This window comes from Pavona decussata, unplaced genomic scaffold (genome assembly GCF_977016875.1).
Source record: "Pavona decussata unplaced genomic scaffold, jaPavDecu1.1 SCAFFOLD_286, whole genome shotgun sequence".
NCBI classification, from domain to species: Eukaryota; Metazoa; Cnidaria; class Anthozoa; order Scleractinia; family Agariciidae; genus Pavona; species Pavona decussata.
The window spans coordinates 1347964-1371285 of NW_028145687.1; the positions used below are offsets into that span (position 1 = coordinate 1347964).

General features: G+C 39.1%; 2 protein-coding genes across 2 annotated transcripts; both read left to right on the forward strand.

Moving 5' to 3' along the window:
• Positions 1-1867: 1867 nt before the first annotated feature.
• Positions 1868-18766, forward strand: LOC146455091 (uncharacterized). Its single transcript, XM_085094776.1, has 13 exons — positions 1868-3426; positions 4613-4952; positions 7002-7535; positions 8398-8595; positions 9232-9300; positions 9407-9479; positions 12859-13004; positions 13789-13876; positions 14717-14846; positions 15392-15635; positions 16652-16974; positions 18146-18329; positions 18645-18766. The coding sequence occupies exons 1-13, from the start codon at positions 2339-2341 to the stop codon at positions 18714-18716; spliced, it is 3489 nt and encodes a 1162-aa protein (XP_084950902.1). The 5' UTR covers positions 1868-2338; the 3' UTR covers positions 18717-18766.
• Positions 18767-21928: 3162 nt separating this feature from the next.
• On the forward strand, positions 21929-22603 carry LOC146455092 (uncharacterized). Its single transcript, XM_085094727.1, is given in 3 exon segments — positions 21929-21988; positions 22078-22263; positions 22265-22603. Coding segments are annotated over 3 exon segments (585 nt in total).
• Positions 22604-23322: the final 719 nt, after the last annotated feature.

A 23322-nucleotide genomic window follows, 5' to 3' on the forward strand; every position in this document is an offset into this window, starting at 1 on the left:
CATGGTCGTCGGTAGCATTTCTTTACATCATGGTAACACAGAAAGCTGCAAAAGTTTAGAACAAAAATTCGTCTTCCAAATCGGCACTCGTTATCTCCAAGGAATCAACGAACGCTTTTCATTCGACTAGTTTATTCTTGTTTTCTACGTTACCATGCTCCCATCAGTAGCGTAGCTCCACTTCTCACTATATAAACACATACAGCCCACCATTCCTTGATTCACTCTGACGAAGGGCTAACGCTCGAAACCTCAGCACTCGAATCTCTTTACGCTCGCCAAATTTAAAGATATCTCAAAACGAATTTGTACGATTGATTCGGATTTTTCATTGTTCGTTCTTTTAAACAAGTTTAGTTCGATGTGAAGAGGATTTTCCTGTATGATGGATATGCTTAAAATTATAAGGTCAAAGGCAACTTGGATTTTCTGTTTCAAATTCAAGTATAGTCACCATTGCACGCGTTTTCAAAATTTCCGAAATACCTCTGCCTACAATGAAGCAATGTTTTCTTTTTTGTTTTCTCTCATCTTTTATCAAGCAAAGATTAGTGGTCCCTAGCAGGTGGCGTAATTCAGTGATGAGTTTCAAATAACACTTAGGTTTTGCGATAAGCTTTTAAAAGCAATATGGTTTATTATAGTTTGGAGTAAAATCCTATCTATTGTAAAAGATTATCGGAAAATGGGCTCTTTTTCACTTCTGAAATACGCTGAAGAAGACAGGCCGTGCCTTTCGAAAAATTGGAAGAACACATTTCCCTAACCGTGAAACCAGCCTTCCCCCTTTTTTCAATTAGCTGTTTTTCATGTTTATGCCCGCCTTAACTGGATTTTTATCCCAGAAAATGAATTCATACACTTATTTTCCTGACTGACTTTGAAGCACGCGCAGTAGCACGCAGTCATTGTTCATATTTATTACCACGAGGCGTTTTTAAGGTGTGGTTTTACTAAACGTTTCGCTATCCCTGAAAGAGCACTCATTCTACGTTTTGCAGGTAGATTTTTCAACTTAGATTAAGTTAACATAAGGCGTTTGCTAACAATGTGTAAAAAATAAGATCAACTTGCTAACGGACAAAAATGTTTGATATGCTTTTATGCTTTAAACAATAGAAAATTACGCAAAACAGTAAGTTAAATATGGTCCTAACTGCTTTTCATCTAAATTATTAGTTAAATGCCGGATAAAGATTGCACGACTGTTGGAAATCGTCCTCGTAACAAATTTCCTCGCTGCTGTAAACAACTCAGAAATTGGCTAATTCCACCCTATTCCCCTATTCCCCGAATGATGATTGCGAGAAACGGTATTTGGTTAAACACTTAGGAAGACAAGAAATCTACTGATGGCTTCGTCATGAATAATTTATTTCCACTAAGTCAATTAACCCTCAGGTTCAAGTGGACTTTTACCGCATAATTTAGCAAACTTTGTTGAGCTGTTTGCAACCATTGTCTTACATGACTTATCAATATTGGTTCTCTGTCAAGAAGCACCTTGCAAATAGTCTAGCGGTGACTGATAGAAAAGTCAGTTAGTTATTACGGCAATAATAGACCGTTACTTGTAGAATAGGCCTTCATATTACTGGAAATTTTCGAAAAGTTTCCATGAATGAGGAAATACTTGATGCAAACGCTTTTAAAAAATCCGTTCCCTGAATTTGGAACGACTTACAACAAATACAAAATGCACCATATCAGAATTATCTTATATTGCTGGTTTTGTCACTTTTGCCCGCCGAGTCGTTTCATTTTACTTTGTTTCTCCCTCCCACGCAAGATGATTCGCTGGACACCTGTTAAAAGATTGTGAGCGTCAGAGGTAACATTACATTTCAAGACCATTAGAAGGACGAAGAGAATTTAACCTAATGTATAATTAAAATACGGTTATATAATTGACCCATTTTAGAAGGTCCAACAACTTACTAAATAAGAGAATTCAACAGCTTTTCCCCTCGCCAAGAAGGGATTGACCTACAGTTTTACAGCCAATGTTTCCCAGTTGGTTGATGACATTGTTCGTAATTGAAAAGTTTTTTGTCCTAGCAAGCTTAGTTCACTAAATTTACGATGGCAGCTGTCCATCTTCTTCAGAGTTTTTTAGACTTTGTTAGGTTGATCGCTGTCAGTTAATTATCAACCTGAATATGGCATGTGCGCGCAATGGAATGTCTTTCTCTCATCGTTTACGTTGCTATATACAGTGGAGCTTTGAAAAGCTAACGCTTTTTCAAGTACCTCGGAGTTTAAGGAAGCTGGATCGAGAAAGCGCGCTTTCACAATCGCGGGAAAATAATTAATATTGACACAAGGATCACAGACAAAAATGTCAAAACTAGCTCTTGTGGTTTTGCTGACATCGTTTCAACTGTTTCGTGGTGGTGATTTTCGCTCAAATGACATGTATAGGAAGGAAATTAGCAACAAGGAGGCTTTATGTAATGACGGCTCCAACGCCGTTTACTATCTGGGAGTTCAGGATCCGTCAAAATGGATCATATTCTTGGAAAGCGGTTCGTACTGTTTAACGAAAGGCCAGTGCAATTCGAGATTTGGGAGCAAGAACACAAACGTTTTAATGTCATCGAATGATATGCCAAACGCCATCGCCGGTAGAGATTTGCTGTCGACGAATAAGAGGGAAAATCGATTGTTCCATGACTTCTCTCGAGTGTTGATTCCATATTGTAGCAGTGATTCATGGCTTGGTACACAAACGCAATCAAAGTTGTACAGCCGGCAAAATAACAGCGCTACAAAACAGTTTGTTTTCAGTGGGAAAATTATTTTTCAAAGTGTCATTTTGGAGTTGTTAAACCAGAATTTCAGCCGAGTACACGAAATTTTGTTTGTTGGAAGTAGTGCGGGAGCCATTGCTGTGTTAAATCATGTACAGTGGTTAAAAACCATTCTACTTTCAAGGAATATTACTGCAAAGATATCTGCGATTGTTGACGGTGGGTGGTTTATAAATTTCAAAGAGAGCATTGCCTCAAAAATCACAAAAGAGTTTTACAACGTTTCAAAGCCATTAACTAGCGCATGCGCAGACTTCACTTACGGATATCCATGCTGTTTATCAGCTTCATGTATGCTAACACAAGGATACTACCCTCCAGACGTACCAACCCTGTTTGTGTTCAGCATGTTTGATCCCTACATAATTGGAGATGTTATCCTGAGTCATATTAACAGGATTTTTCTGGCGCAAAATGGAGCCAGTGATTTATTAACAATGGTTGATATGTACGGAGGGGCCATGAACCAATCGTTGCTTTCCATTAACTCACTAAACATAAGTTTTTTCGTCCCCGCGTGTTTTCAGCACACGTACTTTAGTATGTCGAGTCTAAGAGAGAAAGGTGGAGTATTGCACTACAGTCGAATGTTCACCCAAGGGAATGCGCTATTCAGGTAGGTAGCGTTCCTTAGCATTTTACCTTCTTCAAGTGTCGCCAGGAGTCATAATCAAGGAAGGCTCCTGCTATCAACTTGCGGAACTGTGTGAGGCATTGTTTTCCGCACTCGATATGTCTGACCATCGTCTCGGGGATATGATAGAAAGATAGACGGACAGACCCACAGGCCTAGATAGATAGACAGATAGACGAAGAGCCTCAGGCCTGCGGACTGATAGATAGACAGATAGACGGACAGAAAGACAGATAAAAAATAGACAGAGAGAGAATAACTTCTCAAAATTATTCTCTATTTTTTCCTGGACGATCTGGAGAGTTTACAGAGCCAATATACTATGTCTAGAACTAACGTTACAGTTCTTAAGACCCGACTAAACGATCAATCATTTTCATCCAGCATCGGTGTTTATCGCACAAAACATTCGGTGCTAAACGGGCAAACAGTGTTTGACCAACATCGGACAAAGTGAGCCCAGGTATAACTTTTTGCGCTTTACGGCTGAAATTATTACGGTAACCTCGTTCTCAGGAGAAAAGCCCTGGGAGCGAGGTTGTTATTACGGGACTAGTTTTAGACGTCACACAAAATTCGTTTTCTTATTGGTTACTTATTCTCGCTCGTGTAAGTCCTGTTGTCAGAGGTGGCTTAAATTAAGATCAAACACTTTTTGGAAAGAGAGGCAGCTACATAATAAAACATATTTTTCCAACACGGTTTTGAACGAAAATGCTTGATTATTTAGCAAATAATCTGAAAAAAGAGCAAGGCTGATTTCACGGTCAGGGAAGTATATTTTCCAATATTTCGAAAGGCACGGCCTTTCTCCTTCAGGGTATGTTTGAGACTGACCCTGTGGCAAGATACGTTACAATTTTAAACAGTTTCAATAGATACCTGAAAAAAGGCTAAAGTTACATAAACAAAAACGTTACAATTTGAAATTTGAAAATACGACTGATAAATAGGTATAAGCTAACGTTACAACGTGGTAGACGAAAACAATTAACATACGTAACAATGAGTTAGTTACATAACTTAGGAAGATGAAAGACGGGAAAAATGTTCATATCTCATCTCTCCTATTAAGACCTAAGGGTTCAATAGTTTGAACTCTGTTGATTATTTAGCCGTGGCCTTAGAAAGCTCTGAAAGCTTCTTGTTTTCAAAAATTACGCTGCAGAACTTCTAAAAAGCACGGAACGTGGCTATCTACAGGAATAAGACGTAAAAATAGAACCATATCTTTACAATCCACCCTCCTGAAATGGGCAAAAACACGTGAGCAGCCTGTGAAAGTGATTGACAGTTGTCTTGGAGCCTTGTGCAATCCCACGTGCCCAGACAAGCTCGCCTTCGTGGATACCGCGGTACAATGGGGCGAGGTGCTCAATGGTGCTGTCATATTTATGTCCCTGGTTTTCACAGTAGTATGCGTTGTGTTGAAGATATCTTTTATGATCCAGTCCCTTCTTCTCAAGCGCGCCCGGAGACGGTCTCTTAAAGATAGGAAGTCACCTGAGGTAATATGTAGTTGATTATGCCGTTTTTGATTTTATTAGTCCTATGATAGATTACAAAAGCTTATGCAATCACAATGGATGTGCTGCACGGTTGTTTTTGCTATCAATCCGTGAGTAGCAAAACCATACCATCTAGATCGATTTTATTTATGTGAGTTTCTCCCTCATGGTACAGTTCCCTACATGTTAAGGATTAAACGGACGTCTTCTTGCGCCTGGCAAGGTTAACACATCTGTTTCCAGCGTTTGACGCTACAGTTAGATGCGAAAATTGTTGAGACACTCTTACGCGCACCCGCAATATTTAGCGTCCCGCGCCGAGTCACTGTCTCCATCCCCTCCCCTCGTACAATGTTGCCTTTCTACCCGGACCACGTACAAAACATAGGGCGGCAACACTGAATAAGGGAGGGGGCACTTTGTAGGTAAATTTGCTTTACATTGCGACTTGGGCCTATATTTACTATTTAAGGGGTGGGTAGCCTGCGTGGTGGTATCGTCCCCGTGCGAAAGACGAAAGAGTAGTTAAGCCGCGAGAAAATACCAAATCGTTTTTTCCCCATTCTTCTCCGGCGTGGCTTTTGCTGCTTGTTCGTCCAACTTTTGCCTCCGCCCAGCATCCCAACAGCTGGTCAACTTCACATAACAACATCCCGTCAGCTACGTAGGCTAAGGTGTGGGTTTTTGGACTGAGTTAGTGGCTTATTAATTGTGCAGTTGTGTAGCGGCAAGTTTTCTTGTTACATAGATTGTGTTTTCTCGGACTCGGCACGGGTTCCCTGTTTTTCCGTGCCTAGCACTGCTTTCATGTTTTCTCGCATTTGGAACAGGTTAATATTTCCCGAGTTTGCCCATGCTTGCATCTTATTTAATTATTTTTGCTCCGGGAAATGATTGGCGCATTACGATAATTGCGTTTGTTGTGATTGGCCAGTGGTTATAACTTTGCCTTTATTTTACAGTGCGGAATAGACAAGGGGATTAGTTTCTAGAAAAAAAACTGTGGTGCTGCGTCGGTGGGGGAGTAGAAATGAATATTTAGTTTTAGTATAAATCTACTACTGTTCTATCACGAATGCCGTTCTCTGATTGGCTTCGCTACTCGCTATCTATTCTGTGATAGATAGTGAGTAGCGGTTTTCAACAAAATGCCTGCCGCTTCGTCGCGTTTTCGAAGTGTCTGCGATGAGGATATAATTAATTTACTTGTTTAGTTTTGAACGACTAGTAGATTTATACTAAAACAATTAGATTATTCGCTCTCGATTTCTATCGCGTGATAGCTGATTCGGGCTTCGCCCTCATCAGCTATCACGCGATAGAAATCTCGAGCTCATAATCTAATTGTTAATTATCAACTGAGTTGACTGATAAGATAATTTGGCCACCAAGATCGAGAGCTGATGATTCGAGCGTTAGCTCTTCGTTAGCCCTTCGTTAGCTCTTTATCAGCCCTTCGTTAGCTTTTCGTTAGCCTTTCGTTAGCCCTTCGTTAGCTCTTCGTTAACCCTTCGTTAGCTCTTCGTTAGCTCTTCGTTAACCCTTCGTTAGCTCTTCGTTAACCCTTCGTTAGCTCTTCGTTAGCCCTTCGTCAGCCCTTCGTCGGTTCACTCTGAAGAAAGGCTAACGCTCGAAACATCAGCTCTCGATTCTCTTTACGGTGGCAAAATCACCTTAGTAACTCAGTTGATATAACCAAATATTTATTTTACAACAGCCATTCAGTTAGAGCGGTTTTCAATTGAGTGTCGACAGGAGCTCCTGGTGCCGAAAGTAATTTCGCGTTTGCTTTTGTTTTACATTAATAAGCTCTGTGATTGGTTAACAAAACTCGCGCCTCTTGCTCAACCAATGGGAATCCAAACTAAAACCAATCAAGTTTTGGCCGCACGCGTTTTCCCGCGCTTGGCGCCAGTTACATGTATTTGCTTCGAATGCTGATTGGATCATTGTGTTGTTTACATTTGTTGTGATTGGTCAGAGTAATTGCTTTGGTTTTGGTTTTACGACACTCAATTGGAAACCGCTCTATTACATTGTTGTTTTTAGATGTCCTTCGTTTGGAAACCTGATGAACAAATAGACCTCCGGTACTCGACGCCAGACTGCTCCAAAAATTTTCAATTCCTCTGTGATGACGAAGAAGTGGACAAAACTAACACCAAGAAACATCCAGGCATGAAAGAGGAACAATTAGCTCATGACTATACAGCTAAAGGTTACAACGCGATATTTTATAGAACTGTGCAGTACATACGAATGGCTTTTGAAAATCGTTGGGAGAAAAAGTTACCTGATCAGTTTGATTCACAAAGGGACAATTTTTACCCTGATGCGGAAAAAGTTTATTCAAGATGTAAAGAAAATATGAACGGTGTTCATGGTTTAAGAGCAGTATCTAATGATCAGGACAAAAATGGTGAAATTTTCAACAGAAGTAGAGATTTTTGCACGCACGGTATTCATAACGCAAATTTGAAGTTCAAACAGGGGGAATTGGTCGCTGTAGTTGGAAAACGCAGAGCAGGAAAAACCAGCTTACTGCAGTTCCTAAGCGGACGATTGGTATGTGGATGCGGAGAGGTATGGAGGCACTAAACTATGCTGTGTTATCTAGCTTGTACTTCATAGTCGAGGAGACAATCGTGTACGTGCGCAAATCTTAGGATCAGTTTCATGAGAGAAATAGTTGAAAAGATTAAGAATAAAGTAAGTCAATCCGTAAGAAGAATTATTTTAAACATAAAAAGGAAACTTAGGGGTTAAATGTGGTCAAGTTTCATCAAGATCCTATGAGCCTGAAAGCGCGCGCAAATCCCGCGATGACATGATATTCTTCTCCTACTATCAAAACGTGCCCGTTTTATTGCATCGAGAGTGCGGCGCGTTCCATTAATTTCCTTACTAGGGCTACTGATTTTCAGTAGGAATTTCATGGGTTCACTTAGCACTTAAAAAAAATACTGAAGAGTTAATTCTTTAACCCATCAACACTCACAAATAGGAGACGACTGCTTGGTTTTCAAACGATCGTGGAAATGATTGACTCGTTCCCAGTCGCCTCTGTTGTCATTTCGCGCGAGGGCCGATGGGAAGGAGGAAAGCGAGGAAGAGAGACGACCCTCGTCTCTCCCCTTTCCTCCTTCCCATCGCTCCACTCGCTTCTCTCCACTTCGGGCGCGCACGACTGGAGACGAGTCAAGGAAAATGAACCTTCACTCCAAAATCAGTTCACCTGAATAGTATCATAACTGTAAAATAAAAGCAAATGGAAATCAATAATTATTTGACAAGAAAGATGGTCACCAGCCGATAAATGTAATTCACTGCGTCTGTTTATTTTGATGTAAGCTAATGGTTTTTCTCCGCAAACTGTTGTTTTGAACAAAAACGACAATAAAAAAAATTACACGTTTTATTTATTCTTTTTTTTCTGATTCCAAAGGAACACTTGTTTGTAAACGATGTAGAGGGAGAGAAAATGCGAGAAAGTTATGGTGGTAAACTTAGCTACCTTTCCCAACTCACGCCATCTTATGACGGAGAGCTTACTGTGAAGGAATATCTAACACTTGCTGCTTTAATGAGACTACCCGGCAATATAAGCCACACTGTTGAACGAGTAGAGCAAATAATTTGTGAGGTGAGTATATGAGAGCCATGTTCCAATAGCTTAACGAGAGAATGTAGAAATACTCATTATCCTTCGATTTTACAGATTATACGCGCGGATATTTTACGAGCGGTGTAGTATTTGACGTATTTGTGCGTGGCGAGGAAAACTATGATCAATATCTGCCTACCCATAAAATAAGATATTTATTATTAAGTTTCATTCACCCTGTGATTTAGGGTCCGTTCACACTAATTCTTAGGAGTGGTATAGCAATGGATAATAAATTGAAAACAACATATTCACGATCCAGGGGCTGGACACACGAAGCTCTCCCATGTTAAGATGTGTGTTTATAATAGCCTTTTGTTGGCATAACAATAAACTATTGTCAAGAAACAATAATACTTAGGACTGACTTCATGAATCTAGCTCCGGGACCCTCGGGATCATGAGGCACATGCTTGCCTCTGATCTTCTGAGAATTAAGAGTGCACACCCCCCTCCCCCCTCTCTTCTTGGATGTCACACTTGTCCCTCTTCTCCTCTTGACCCAGGGCTACTCCCCTCAGTATTTTTTTGTTCGTTTTCGCCAAACAGCTTTGATCCCACCATACATAAATTCACCTACGTGGAATGAAATGTTTTTGACTGATTTTCTTTCAGATGAAGCTGACCTCTGTCGCAGACAAAAGTTTTAAAGGTTCACAAAAAATCGACCTCACTGAATTACAGGTTTGTAATTAGGATAATAGAAAACAGGCGTTGTCGGTCCAGTTTTTTGTTTCGACTGTAGAAAAGTAAATTATACAATTCTGACGTTGGTGTTATTTGTTTTCAGAAACGTTACATCTGTATAGCACTGGAGCTCATTACCAGACCTCCAATAATATTCCTCGATGAACCAATCACAGGTAAGCAAATAAATGTACTAGGGAACAGAGTAAGTTAACCAAGGTTTTTATCTCGCTCGTTCAAACTGTCTTTGAAAGCTAATTTTAAGCTTGCGATAAAAGAAAGTTCGATTTGAAAACTGAAGGTTAAAAATCTTTATTGACTTAAAATTAAACTGAAATCAAAGTTTGCTTAATCACGCAAATTTGCTGTCATTTCAAAACCCAACTGATGTTTGTCTGTCAGGAGAAACAATGAAATAATTGTCAAGTTTGTTATAAACTATCAGTATCACCCAGTGCAATAAAACTGTCGATTAGTGCCTCTGGCCAGAGACAGAGTAGGTCGGAATGGATTGAAACTTGAAAAATGTTAGGCGCTAACGTATTTCAAGTTCTCGCATTTTTGTTTCCAAAATGCGCTAGAACAGATCACGAGTTGTTCCTTTCAAGAATTGAGTTGATTTCTTTCCTCTCGTCATTCTAGAATTATTTGGCAGCTGATTGAAGGTCTTATTTCGTCATTTTTAACAAAAGATATCAAAAAACCCATGATACTTACCCTTTAAATCCTTGTTTAGGTCAACGGTACTTAGAACGACTGGACTTGGGCTAACATTTTACAAATAATATGAAAAATAGGTGCAGTTAAATGAGCTCGGGTGGGGCGATTTCCGCAAACTTTCAGCTAACTGTTGCAACAGCTGATGGATACGATTTACAAGGGAACACTAACCGGCTCGGCTCTGTGCGAAAAGATTGCCTCAACCGAAGATTAGGCGATTGAAATAACACAGGAAAATCTGAAGACAGGAAACATTATCAGACGATTTTACTGATACCATGGGAACTGTCCACAACAGAATATTGTTAAATGCATGGCTGTGTTTTTAACTGACTTTATAATTGAATACTTGGGTAAATTTATTAGAGAAAAGATGAGGTTAATATACACAGGTTAAAATATGATTGAATTTATGAATTAACATAGGAAAAATTATCAGTGATTTTATGGTTGAATATTGGATAAAGTTAAGAGGAGATCTATGTGATTATTTTAAGGACGGATCTTACGTTTGTTACTGCGCATACGTTCTGCGCTGCCTGCTAATCAACAGGGATACTTTTGCGCGGTTTAAAACTAAGCGGAGAAAGCAGAACTTAGCAAGTCCTATTGGTATCCAAAAAGAAAATTGGACTAACCATGATTTTCAGAGATAGTAAAGCTTCAATTTCGAAAAAAAAAAAAACGCCATATATTGCTTTGTATTTTACTGTTTTGTTTTTAGAACAATTGTTGCTTAATTATCTCTAAAAGATGTGTGCTTACCCCCAATTTTCGCTTTTGGCAATAGCCCTTACTAAGATCTGCTTTCCCCGCATAGTCGGAAACTACACAAAAATACTAGATGGGTTCACTGAACGATTTGGGTGAATATACATCGTGTATTCATGGAATATGGATGAATTGATGGGTGTCACCAGGGGCTGAATACATGGGGTGGGGGCTAATTAAGGTATGAGTGGAGTGTTGGTTGGGGGCACTGGGTGGGATCGCGGGGTTGATTTAAGGGGGAATTAATGGTGATAAATAAATGAATGAGTGAAGTGTTGGTGGGAGCATTGAGGGGGACAACGGGGTTGATTTAAGGGGAGATAGGAATGAGTGGAGTGTTGGTGGGGGCACTGGGTGGGATCATGAGGGTTGATTTAAGGGGGAATTAATAGGGATAAGTAAAGGAATGAGTCGAGTATTGGGTGGGATCGCGGCGTTGATTTAAGGGGAGGGGGGGGGGGGAGAAATTAATGGTGATAAATAAAGGAACGAGTGACATGATTAATGGGTTAGTGCGTGCAAAAGCTAGTACACGGAAAGGAGTAAGTAACTGTGTTTACTGTGCATTCAGTTTAGTGAATCCGCCCAAACCATCCGGGTGGTATCGGACTTATATAGAATAATAACAAAAGATTGACAGCGAGCCAATCAAAAGGCAACAACGTAATTACCTAAGGACCAATCAAAACATAGGACGTCACGCTCAAATTAATGTACAAAACTTGACAAAATTTTGAAAATGAATAATAAATAACACCCACAATAAAAGGAACCGCGGTGAAAACCGAAATAAAAATACAGTGATTGCGCTTATTTTGCTAAATTTTCGAATTTCAAGTATTATGGGAAAACAAGGTAACGGTAGATGGGTTTAGATTACTTGTTATAGTTAAAATTTGACCGACAGCGCAATTGTTGTAGAGTTATTCACTCAGTGCTCGATGCTTCTCACTTGCGGCGCTAAGATAAAAGGACTTTAGCAAAATGTAAAAACATGAAGCGGTGCAAACTCTATTTCAGTTCAAGTTTCTTGTTAGATTGCTATTAATTCAAAGCGCAATGTTTGATTTGCGATCTTCGTGTAACTGAAGATTTCAGCGCAGTTAACTTTCACTGGACGTTTAGATTTCAAGATCTCGAAATACATCCTCTACGTTAATGTTATAAACAAGTGTGTACACCCTATTCTTATAGAAAATGCACGTCGGCTTTCCGCAGTGAGCTATTTTATTGTCAAGTATTCCTTTTTCCATAGTCTTTCTTGAGCTAAACTGAGTCACAGTTGTAAGAACCAAACACCAAAAAACAAAGAAATTGGTTTTGCAGTGGAAGAAAACTTTAGATTCTCTTTAGTTACAACTGAATCCGAATTCCTTAATTAAACGATTAACGCCATTCGAACAGTACAGGTATCCACAAAACTGTTGGGTGTCCCTGTGACAAGATTCGTGAACTTAAAAGTTAAAATTTATCCTAAGTATTAAATAGTCTGTTGTTATTCAAACAACAGGCTTTTTTTCACGACACAATACTTAGGATAAATCTTAACTTGGGGCCTCTTCATGTGAGCACGGTAACCGGGCTGGCCCCGTTGGTGGGACGAATTTTGTCTTCTGTTCATATATATGGGGAATTTAATCCCGGTTATCGAGATGACAAATGTCCAAAAGGCCACCAAAATACCCGTGGAACCGCGTTGCGACTTGCCAGCAACCTTACAAGCCATGCACAGTTGAAAATGTTTCGTCCCGGACAGTCCCGGTTTCTGTATCTGGGCTGGAGTGTTCATATGGGAAAAATTTCCAGCTCGGTGGTCGCAAAAACCGAGATAGCGGGAAGCGGACCAGCCCGCCTTCTCATATGAACACATCGAATTTTTTGAAAAGAATAGAGTGGCGAGACGAGATCTCGGAAACCGAGCCATCCCCGTCGACCGGGCTCATATGAAGAGGCCCTTAGGAGGACTTGGTGAATCTTTGTGTGTTTGTTCTGAGTTGAACGGTACATTTTCACAATAACCTATTTCAGAATAAATAAGATGAATGTTTACTGTTTCCGTTCCAGGCCTGAACCGTGCTTCATCCATGGAAATGCTTACCACACTTAGAAGACTTTGCGATAATGGACACTTGGTGATTGCTACCATGGAGTCAATTCCACAGAAAGCAGCTCAGCTCTTCAGTCAGTTTGTTCTACTCAATGATAAACAGGTGCATATGAAAGACAACTTTTGTACACTGAATTCGCTTGCTGATGACATAAAGCGTTCGGTTAGACCTCTAACCCTGACCACTTAGTAACGTTGCCCCTGAAAACGGGGTTTACTAGATGGTTTACAATTGGTTTTCAATTGATTTAAATTGGTTTACAATATCAATAGAATGTACAATATATACACCATTCAGCAGTACGCGCTTTAACGAATCATGCAATTTGTTTTAGTATCTTTGTTTTGCGGAGCAGTTTGCATTCGAGTGTCGTCAAACCAAATGCAAGGTACATCCTCTGGCCAATCACAGCAGGCATAAATTGTGTAATGGACCAATCAGAACAAGTAGCAAATTCATGTAACCGGTGCCAAGCGCGGGAAAACGCGTGCGATTTGTTTTGGTTTTGTTTCTCTTCGGCTGAGAAAGTGGCGAGAAGTTTGGTAACCAATCACAGAGTGCAGTAGAGTAAAGTAAACGTGTAATTGCTTTTGACACCCAATAGACTCTTCTCTAAAATGGCGGCAATAGATTTGAATGAGTTAAAATTTAACTGAATGAAAAGGATAAGGGTCTATTGATTAGCCTTGTTCGTAGTGGGAAAGAGAACGAATACAAATCGGAGTTTGAGCGAAGGATGCGACTCTTGGGGTGCAAAAGGGAGCAAAGGCTCCTTTCTCTCCCTAGACCGCTCATAGAACTTTCCACTTAGAAGCTTGCGTACGGTCCTTACATACTTTTATAACAATCGCGTTTGACTTATTTTCAATTTTATTTACTTCTTTAGGTGGTCTACAGCGGGGATCCTGCGAGACTCTCAGAACATCACACCAGTGTGGTAGGGGAGAAACATGAGGGAAGGAAGGAGATAGACGGTAGGTTTCACGTCTCTATGCACAAATATCTGAAGCTAGAAATGTCTGACTTTTATTACCTTATTAGGGACACTTTCCAAATCGAATTGGGATTTAGAAGTGTTGGTTTTTGAGGAGAGAGGAAAACTGTTCCCCTGATAGACAACAAGATAAAAGCGGTAAACTTCGAAATATTGTTTCAAAGTAGCAGTTAAATCGAAATTTTACGTAGCACGAAAATAATAAGGGAAAATACTTTTAAGCTTGAACAATGCTAGTGTTATCATACAGAGTTATACCTCGTTTAGATCATACGTCACGGCTTAACTTCCTACAAGCAACTTCACTTAAAATCAGGGAGGTCTTTTCATGCCGCTATCCAGTTTTTGTTATTTTCTCCTTTTCTGTTTTTACTTCTTTCTTCTTTTTTCGGATTAATCATCTATGCAGGTCTCTTTGGATGGTTATGATCTTTTGGGAGCAAGGATGGCGCAGTGGTGAGAGCACTCGCCTCCCACCAATTTGGCCCGGGTTTGATTCCCGGACTCGGCTTCATGGGTGGGTTGAGTTTGCTGTTGGTTCTCGTCCTTGCTCCGCAAGATAATTTTCCGGGTATTCTGGTTTTCCCTCTCCTCGAAAACCAACATTTCCAAATTCCAATTCGATCTGGAGAGTGTTCCCATACTGTAAAGCGCATTTGATTATCTCGTCATGGAATTATTCGCTATACAAATGTATTAAATTTATTGAAAAAACACTTACGATGTAGAAACCTCCTCACGCCCTTAATCTCGTTCCTCTTTAGTTTAATTGCTTCTCGATCCTTCATTACGTCTTATCAATCCCTTCCTTTTTTACAAGACATTATTTCAGATATTCTTCAAAGCAAGAAAGTAGAAACCGCGATGATCGATGCACGTTTGGAAACAATTGCTGAAAAAGACGCCGTCCAAGGGACCAAAAGAGAGGAAAATAATCCGCCACAAAAATGGTATTCCTATATCGAGCTTAAAGTAGCTCAAATACTTTATACATACGGTATATCATATTATTGAACCAGCGTAAGGTTCGACTCCGTCCATAAACTTGCAAAAAAAAAAAAGGGAACAAGGAACAAGACCAGTATTTCCTCAATCGGACCGAACAAGCTAGTTCAATAAGGTTTTCATTATATAGATTTTCCAGCTTGTTGCTTTCTAGGCCGCGTGGAAATTTGTTTTTACCTTCAAACAGTGCGAAAAAAAAGTTTGACCAGTTGACCAGTTTTGACGGCTTGAACAGTTCCTACTTCATAATCTTAATTTAAAACATTTTTGCTCTGTTTTTTTTTTTGGCAAAAATAAAACACTTTCCTCCTTTCAAACGTACGTTGTAATGCAAGCAGTCCATCTTAGCTGCGGTATTGGAAAAATTCGGACCGCTCAGGAAGCCAATCAGAATGCTCCTTTTTAGCGCGAACCAGTTCAGCTATATAATGTTACAGCTTATCCAAGGTTTGTACTTTCTAAAATCGTCACAAGGTGTCTTGTTTTTTAGCGCAGATATCAGTGGACTTTTCACGAGGCTGTTTGTAATAGACTACAGAGCCTCCTTATCAATTTCCCTTGGTCAGACCTTGTATCTGCCAGCTATGTTCTGCATATTTGGATTGACCGCAGGGACTGTTTATTGGCAAGCGGATACGCCACTTCTTATAATGACGGCTTACTGTGGGTCATCTATGCCCAGTCTTTTGTTTCTCGGCTCTGTTATCCTGAACCAAATCAACAGAAGCCTGGAGGTGAGTTTAACAATAACTAAACAAGTATCTCTGCGTCCTTTTACCTAAAAGAAAAAAGGAAATGAAATAATAATAATAATAATAATAATAATAATAATAATAATAATAAAAACACAGGACAACACTAACAACGGAGGGCGAAGAAATACAGTTGTGCATCAGTTTTACTGTTTTCCTGTAATTTTTGAGATTGAAATTAATGAAGAAACAATGAAAGGTTTCACAAGCCAAGATGCAAAATACAATTAGTGGAACGTTGCGCCCTAAATTATACGTTGAGTTTGGGCTTATATGCCATCTTTACGTCAATTCTAGATGTTCTTCATTAAGATATTTTCTTAAACTGTAAAATGCTGCGTTTCTGTCTAAAACGTTCTCGTGTAATGTCTGTGTTACCAGAGGTAATGCATCCTCACTGGTTTAGGCAAGCAACACTGCAGTCTAGCTATGTAATACGAACGGATCAAAGTTTAAAATTTCTTGCGGATACAGTCCACCACTCAAACAAAGGCAACAATAAAACAAAACACTTTTTTCTGAAAAATACCCGAGAAGCGACTGAGGCCCCATTATTACACCTGCACCTTTCACAGTTCGACATTTTTTTTTTATTTGAAGAATTTTATGCAGTAAGGCCTTCAGTATAATCGCAAATAATCGGAAATGAACCTAAAATGAAGCTGTTCAAGAAATGAAAAAGCTAAGATTTTTTTTCAAGGTGGATATTTGTCGTTCACACTCGAACGGCGGTAATGGGTAACGCGTAATCAGTCAACGTCTTGAAATTGAAACGTATCTTTCAAAAACTCTTTTTTTTAAATTAAAACAAAATGATAATAATAATAATAATGATGATGATGATGATGATGATGATGATGATGATGATAATAATAATAATAATAATAATAATAATAATAATAACAATAATTTTGAAGATTTAAGAGATTTAATCATATGAGACATTGTTAATAACTAACTTTTATTTTTCCTCGAAATTTTCCTTTCATGTCGCCAAGATTCGCCAACTGGATTCTGCAAAAAATGCTGGTTATGCTCATGAACACGTGATACACACATTTTTTAGCACATCCGCTGCCTGTGTTTTGCCGGTACTTGCGTGTTCAACTCTGACATATTTCATGGTAATTGCTTCATGTAACTGGTGGCGATTTTTCCTGGTGACTGTCATTTCACTGGTGTTGAATCAGACGTGGATTGCAGTGTACATGATGATTACTTATGCTAATCCTAGCAATGCGTGTCACGCTGGACTCTTGGTCGCCATATTAGCTGGATTTGCTAGTGGATTTATCGTGACGAAATATCAGATGCCTATAGGGTGGGTAGCAATAACCTAATATTCGTACCCAGATCTCACTCCAGGTTTGGAAATGTCAAAATGTGAGCGTGTGAGATCTGGGTACGAGAGTAGCAACAACCCATTTTATCCGATTCTATAGAGAATACAGCCAATCAGAAAGCTATAAACCCGTTGCATATTCTGGGGTATGTAAATACATCTTATTCGATGGTTTTACATATAATACGTGCGGACATTTTGCTCATTGCTCGCATTTTTCCTCGCCCCGAAAATATCCGCGTGTATTATATGTAAAACCATCGAATAAGATGTATGTATTCCACAAAAATATCCCGGCGTTTCTCGCGGCCTACAAATTTTTCCCGCCGAAAGATCGACTGACGAGCCTGCGACAGGTCAAAATTTTCATTCAAAAAAAAAAAAAAAATACTGTCAACAACTAAAACATGGAAGAAGAATACCCCAGTTTTGACCTAAAATTTGAATTCCTTGAACCAGACGTCGAACAGGAAGGTTAATTCAAGGAGTGGCATGGGATAAATTAGTTATGCACTCGTGGGACATTTCACGGTATACCACTCGAAAGCATTGCATAACTATTTACAGCTGTGTAGTTGGTGAGTTGGCTTTTGAGTTGAGCGAGGCTGGTATCGCCGGGCTTTGTTTTGATACAAACCTCGGAGGTTTTCAAATGTAAATGTAACTAGCCGTGAGGTTTGTTACGAAATTAAACAACTCCAAAGCACACAGTAAATTGGGATGTTATTCTAAAAAGGGGACCAAGTTCATGCAAGTATTTCAGCTTCACACAGAATATACGGAAACAAGCAATACTGAGTAAAAGTACACCTCGATGGTCTTATTTGGAAGGGTCTAAATTTGGGGAAGCATTGTCAATATTTCAAGGGAGGAGCTCTATAGTTCTGGATTCCTAAAAGGTTTGCTTTAGAGCTCGGAGCCCAAACAGACAGGCTGGCTCGGCCCGCTTCGAGCTCTGAAGCCTCTTGAAACCCTTGGTTCCCGGGGATAGATTGCAAGCCTTTAAGAACTATATAATTAAGCAGCATCTCATTAAGAAAAGCTCTGCTGATTCTGAATGTATTTGTAAATAGTTCAAAATACAGTTAAATCTGTTAAACCAATTCTGTTGAAACAATTCTTCATTTTAATTTCTATCGTATTTTTTCAGCTACAATTTTTTGTTCTACATCAACCCTCAGTTGTACGGATACTCAGCCATATGTAAAGTCGTGTTACAGAATATTCGCCTTAAATGCGAGTACGAGTCTACCTTGAACTGTATCAGTAAAGACGGAAATGCTGTGTTGGCAAGATTTGCTTTTGATTCAGTCAATCCTTATGAACATGTGGTGGTAAGTGTACGGCTAGGACACGCTGTTTTAAGCGATACATGTAGTATTTTATTCAAATCTCTCAAGAATGAGGTGAAAATCAAGGAGTTGAGTTTTTTTGAACGGAGTCTGATACCAGCCTATTAAACATTGAAACGATACAAACTATTTTTTAAATGCGTTTTTGGACGAGAGGCGACTGTTTAGCGCGAGAAAAACGCGCTCGCGTTTAGCCCTAGCACAAAATAACGCCTTTTCTGCAGTCTAGATAAAAACTGTTGTCGTTTTGTCAAATATACTTAACCAGTGACTGTTGGTTTTCGTTTGCTGTTTCAGATTATGCTGTGCATCACTCTGTTTTGTCTGCTCTTCTCCTGGTTTTTGTGTGAAGTAAGGACATCGCAATAAACTGAGACGCTACGGTGGACCATGTTTAAAAGAGGAGATATCCCGCTCTTGGCACTTATGTCCAGTAATGCACCTAACCTTGAATTCGGGCACTTCATATAAAACAGGCTTAACTATAACCAATACTTAAGATGGATCTTAATTTTGGAGGTCTTTGTGAATCTGGACCCAGATAAAAGGGGAAAAACCTCTTGCTGTCCTGAAACATACACGCGTTTTAATCCATGTTATTGGAAGACGGAGAGTTTTATACACGGCTAGGCCTTCGGCATTCCGTCCGAATCAAACCCATCAAAATGTTAATTTATACGACATATTTCAAAAACGCTGCCCAAAAACAAAGAGTTTTTTTAAAATAATAATAATAATAATAATAATAATAATAATAATAATAATATTAATAATTATTATTATTATTATTATTATCATTATCATTATCATTATCATTATCATTATCATTATCATTATCATTATCATTATCATTATTATTATTATTATTATTGTTATTATTATTATTTGTTTATTTATTTATGTTTTTTTGCTTTATTCCTTTTTATTGAAGAATATATATGAGAATTTTGCTGATACCAAGGGAACTGTCCGCAATAAAGAGTTGTCGGTAAGGACAGGTTCCACCGGTAGCGGTAAATATATTGCTAAATAAATCGCGGCATTTATAATTGACCTCATGGTTAAATACTTGTGTGAATTCATTAGATGAGTGAATGCATAGGTTAATTTATGAGTGAACGGCGGGAAATTTACAAGTGATTTTATGGTCTGTTAAATACTGGGTAAATTTGAAAAGAGATCTTTGTGATTGTATTCACGAGGGAATGTTTGGGAGAACATGTAGGTGGTGAAATTATGAAGGAATTTAGGGGTGATTAAATGGATGTGAGTGAATCCGTAGGGTTATTCATCAGTGGGCTGAATACATGGGATGGAATAGTGGAGTGTTTTCTAGAAATTAATTTGTGGGATATGGGTGAGAGCTCATGGGTATGACTGAAGTAACATTGGGTTTTGCGGTGTATTTATGGTGTGGATTTATGTGGAAATATATGGCGCATAAGTGTAACAAGGGAGGTGAAGGGTGATATATTTTTTGCGAGACGAGATAATTAATGCAAGAGAAGAGGTGTGAGTGGGGTGTTGGATGGGCAGAAATCATAAAAACCTAGGGTGGGAGAACGGGGTTAATTTAAGGTGTGTGTGCGTAAGAATTTGTGGGATACAACTAAATTTATGGTGATTAGTGAAGTGACAAGGACATGAGGGGAGAACTAGGGTGGGAGAACGGGGTTGATTAAAGGTGGGGGGGGGGGGGGGAATTCGTGGATATAACTAACGTGATAAGTGAAGTGGGAGAGCGGGTTTGATTTCAGGTGGGGTGGGGGAATTCGTGGATATAACTAAGGTGATAAGTGAAATGGGAGAACGGGGTTGAATACAAAATATTAACGGCAGACTGATCCCAACGGCGGAGGTGACGAGCTTGATAGAACAAACAACAAAGGCTAGAATAACTGAAATATATTTGAACGGGGTTGATTAACGGTGGGGTGGGGGGAATTGAAGGAATGTAAATAGAGTGACGGGGACATCAGGGGAGACGTAGGGATAATTTATGCATGTAAAGGGAGTAAGTCATTTTGTATACTGTGCACTCAGTTTAGTGAATCCGCCCAAAACATCCGGGTGGTATCGGACTTATATAGGAAAAAAACAAAAGATTTCCAGAGAGCCAATCATGAGCTGACAGAGTAATTACCCGGGGACCAATGAAAACAAAAGACGTCAGACTTAAATTAATGTACAAAAGTTGACAAAATTTGGAAAATGAATAATAAATAACATTGAAAATAAAACGAATTGGTTTAGGATAGTTTTAGGTGGTAATGGCCAAGAAATCGAAATAAAGTATTTTGGTTGTGGGTTTAATGCGTAAAGAGTGTTATCTTTGATGTTGTTATTATATTTAGTAGTGTGGCGGTTTGTTATTCCGATACTCGATGCCTCTCACTTGCGCTTAGATTTATAAACTTTCAGAATACAAAAACGACGAAGCGGAGCAAATTCTATTTTAAGGTCTCTTGTTCGATTGCTTCAAAGCATAAAGTTCTTCATGTTAAACATAAAATTTTAGCGGCGTTAAGTTCACTGAAAGTTTAAAATTTCTTGAACTACGTCCTCTCACCGCGCTAATGTTTTAAAATGAAAATGCAAGGAAATGTGAAATGAAGTTGTTGTCGTTGTTGTTGTTGTTTTTGACAAGTATGCCTTCCTTGGTTCTTACAATAAACCCCGAGCATAATGGCTTCTTCAAAGGACTTTTTGACCTGGGAAACGAACAAAAACACGAACCGGGCGACAAGTTAGCATCTCTTCGAGAGAGAAAAACGCTGACCTACAGGGAAAATTGACTCTTTTTTGCTGAACTGGGGAGGAGACCTATTATCAGGCCCTTACTACTGTGAAAGTTATTTTAAGACAACAGTGTAAAAAAAGTCTTGTCGTTGTCAGCATTTAAGACCAAAATTTTAACCTAAGTATTAGTTAAACTCAGAAGGTGAAAATAAAGATAACAGTGCATGTGCACGAGAACAAAATAACCAGCTTAAACTTGAGAAGACAACAAATGTGATTTAATTAAGGGCTTATGTACCACACTTAAACTTAGATGATGATCTAATTCAATTCAATGAGCGGCTCAGATCAGAATTTCTTGCGTCTGAATCAAGCAATCAAGATGGCCGTAATGTCTATGTGTTTCAATTCCATCGAACTGTTTTAGCTTTCATTTAATTAAATTCCAATACAAGTTCTTTGAATTAATCCTAAACTTGAAACTGATTTTACTGAGGCAGGTGGAGAATTGAAAGAAATCATTCAAGCTTATAAATGGCCATTTTTATACTAGAGGACGCATTATCCATCTGAACGGACTTGGGCAAACATTTGTTGTTTGTCTGGTTATGCGTCTCTGGTATAAAGACGAGCACAAGACGCATCATGCGTTGTGGACGAACTATATCTTCCGTTGTGCGTCGTTCAAGACACACAACGGAAGTTGCGTCTCTAGTGAAAAAACCGGCCATTTACAAGCTAACAAAATTAGATGAAGAAGATGACTTCTCCTTTCTCCCCAAGAGAAGAAACAGAACAGTGGCAAGTCCGCCGAGGATACGGCTTCAGATGTAACTAAAGTGATGTCGAAGCTGGATGAAGTACTTAGCAAGCTTGATGAAATGGACAGGAAAGTTGAGGGAGTGTTAGGAAACATTAAGGGACTGAGAACACTATCAAGAACGTTCAGTCAGATGTAGTCGCCCTAAATGACAGAGTTGCTTTAATGGAGAGCTCGGTAAACGAAATGGACAACGGAATGAAATTTATTAATTCTGAAGTGGACGAGCTGAAAGGCAAAACCGACAACAATCTTCAGGAGATTAAAGCGTTAACACAGCGTATCATGTACCAAGAGGTTTATAATCGAAGAGAAAACTTGCGCTTTCTTGGAATCCCCGAAAGCGACCCGAATGAACTGAGATGAGAACACCGGCGAAGTTGTCCGCCGCTTCTTAGCGAGAGATCTTGAGTTTCAGAGGGTTCATCGAATGGGCAAAAAGAAACCTGAGGTACGTCGGCCGATTATCGCACGTTTTCTGTGGTATCCAGATCGTGAACGTGTTTTTAAGAGGGCGCTGGAGATGAAAGACGACGTCGATGTCAAAGTTTATGCTGATTTACCCAAAGAGATTCAGGGGAGCAGGAAGAAGCAGTGGCCAAGGTTGAAACGCGCTAGAGAAGAAGGAAAATTGGCTTTCTTTTGTAAAAAGGAACCTGATAAATTGTACATAGGTAGAGAGTATATCATCCCCTGAACATAGCTCCTTAAATACTTAGATATATATATAATTATAAGAACCAAATTTTGTACTACAGTCGGACCTCTATTAAGTAGCCACCCTGAGGACTTTAAAAACTGGCCGCTTAATAGAGGTTGGCCGTTTAATATAGGTACAATATAAATTAGGTAGAAATGGCAGTCAACGTAATTTTATTGCCTCTATATAGCAAAACGCTTGTTAAAAAGTGAACATATGTGAAGATGAATGTGAAAATCATTGAAGCAGAACCTTAAGTGCCCTATATTTGCGCATTTCAAGTCCGTGCAAAGTGCTAGCTCTAATACAGAGAGCATGTTGAGTATGTACAGAAAAAGATGCAAATCTATGTAACAAAACATCAAGTTTCTTAGGCTTTTTTGCATCAACAGTCTGCAAAAAAATTTTAGCCCAAAATATTTCACGTACGATTTATTTAAAACAATCCGTCACTGATGTTTGCCGTTGTGGAGCTCGGAGTTGTAACGAGGAGATCAAGTCATTTGCCTTGCCGATAGCTAGGGCAAGGTCCTGGTGACCGTGAAGCTGGGCAAAGTGTCGGAATTGATCGGTGTCATTATAGTAGAGATTAAATTGCAGTTCTTGTTTGTTATTAGTTATCACCGTTATATTATCTGTCACAATTTCGCTTAAAAAAATAATTTGCTGGCCGCTTAATAGAGGTAAAAAACAATAAATACTAAACTTGCAACAAC

Coding starts and splice junctions, on each gene's coding strand:
- LOC146455091 (XM_085094776.1), top strand. CDS start 2,339: ATGTCAAAACTAGCTCTTGTGGTTTTGCTGACATCGTTTCAACTGTTT. Junction 9,480..12,858: donor CCTCGATGAACCAATCACAG/GTAAGCAAATAA, acceptor TTTCCGTTCCAG/GCCTGAACCGTGCTTCATCC. Junction 16,975..18,145: donor AAATATCAGATGCCTATAGG/GTGGGTAGCAAT, acceptor GTATTTTTTCAG/CTACAATTTTTTGTTCTACA.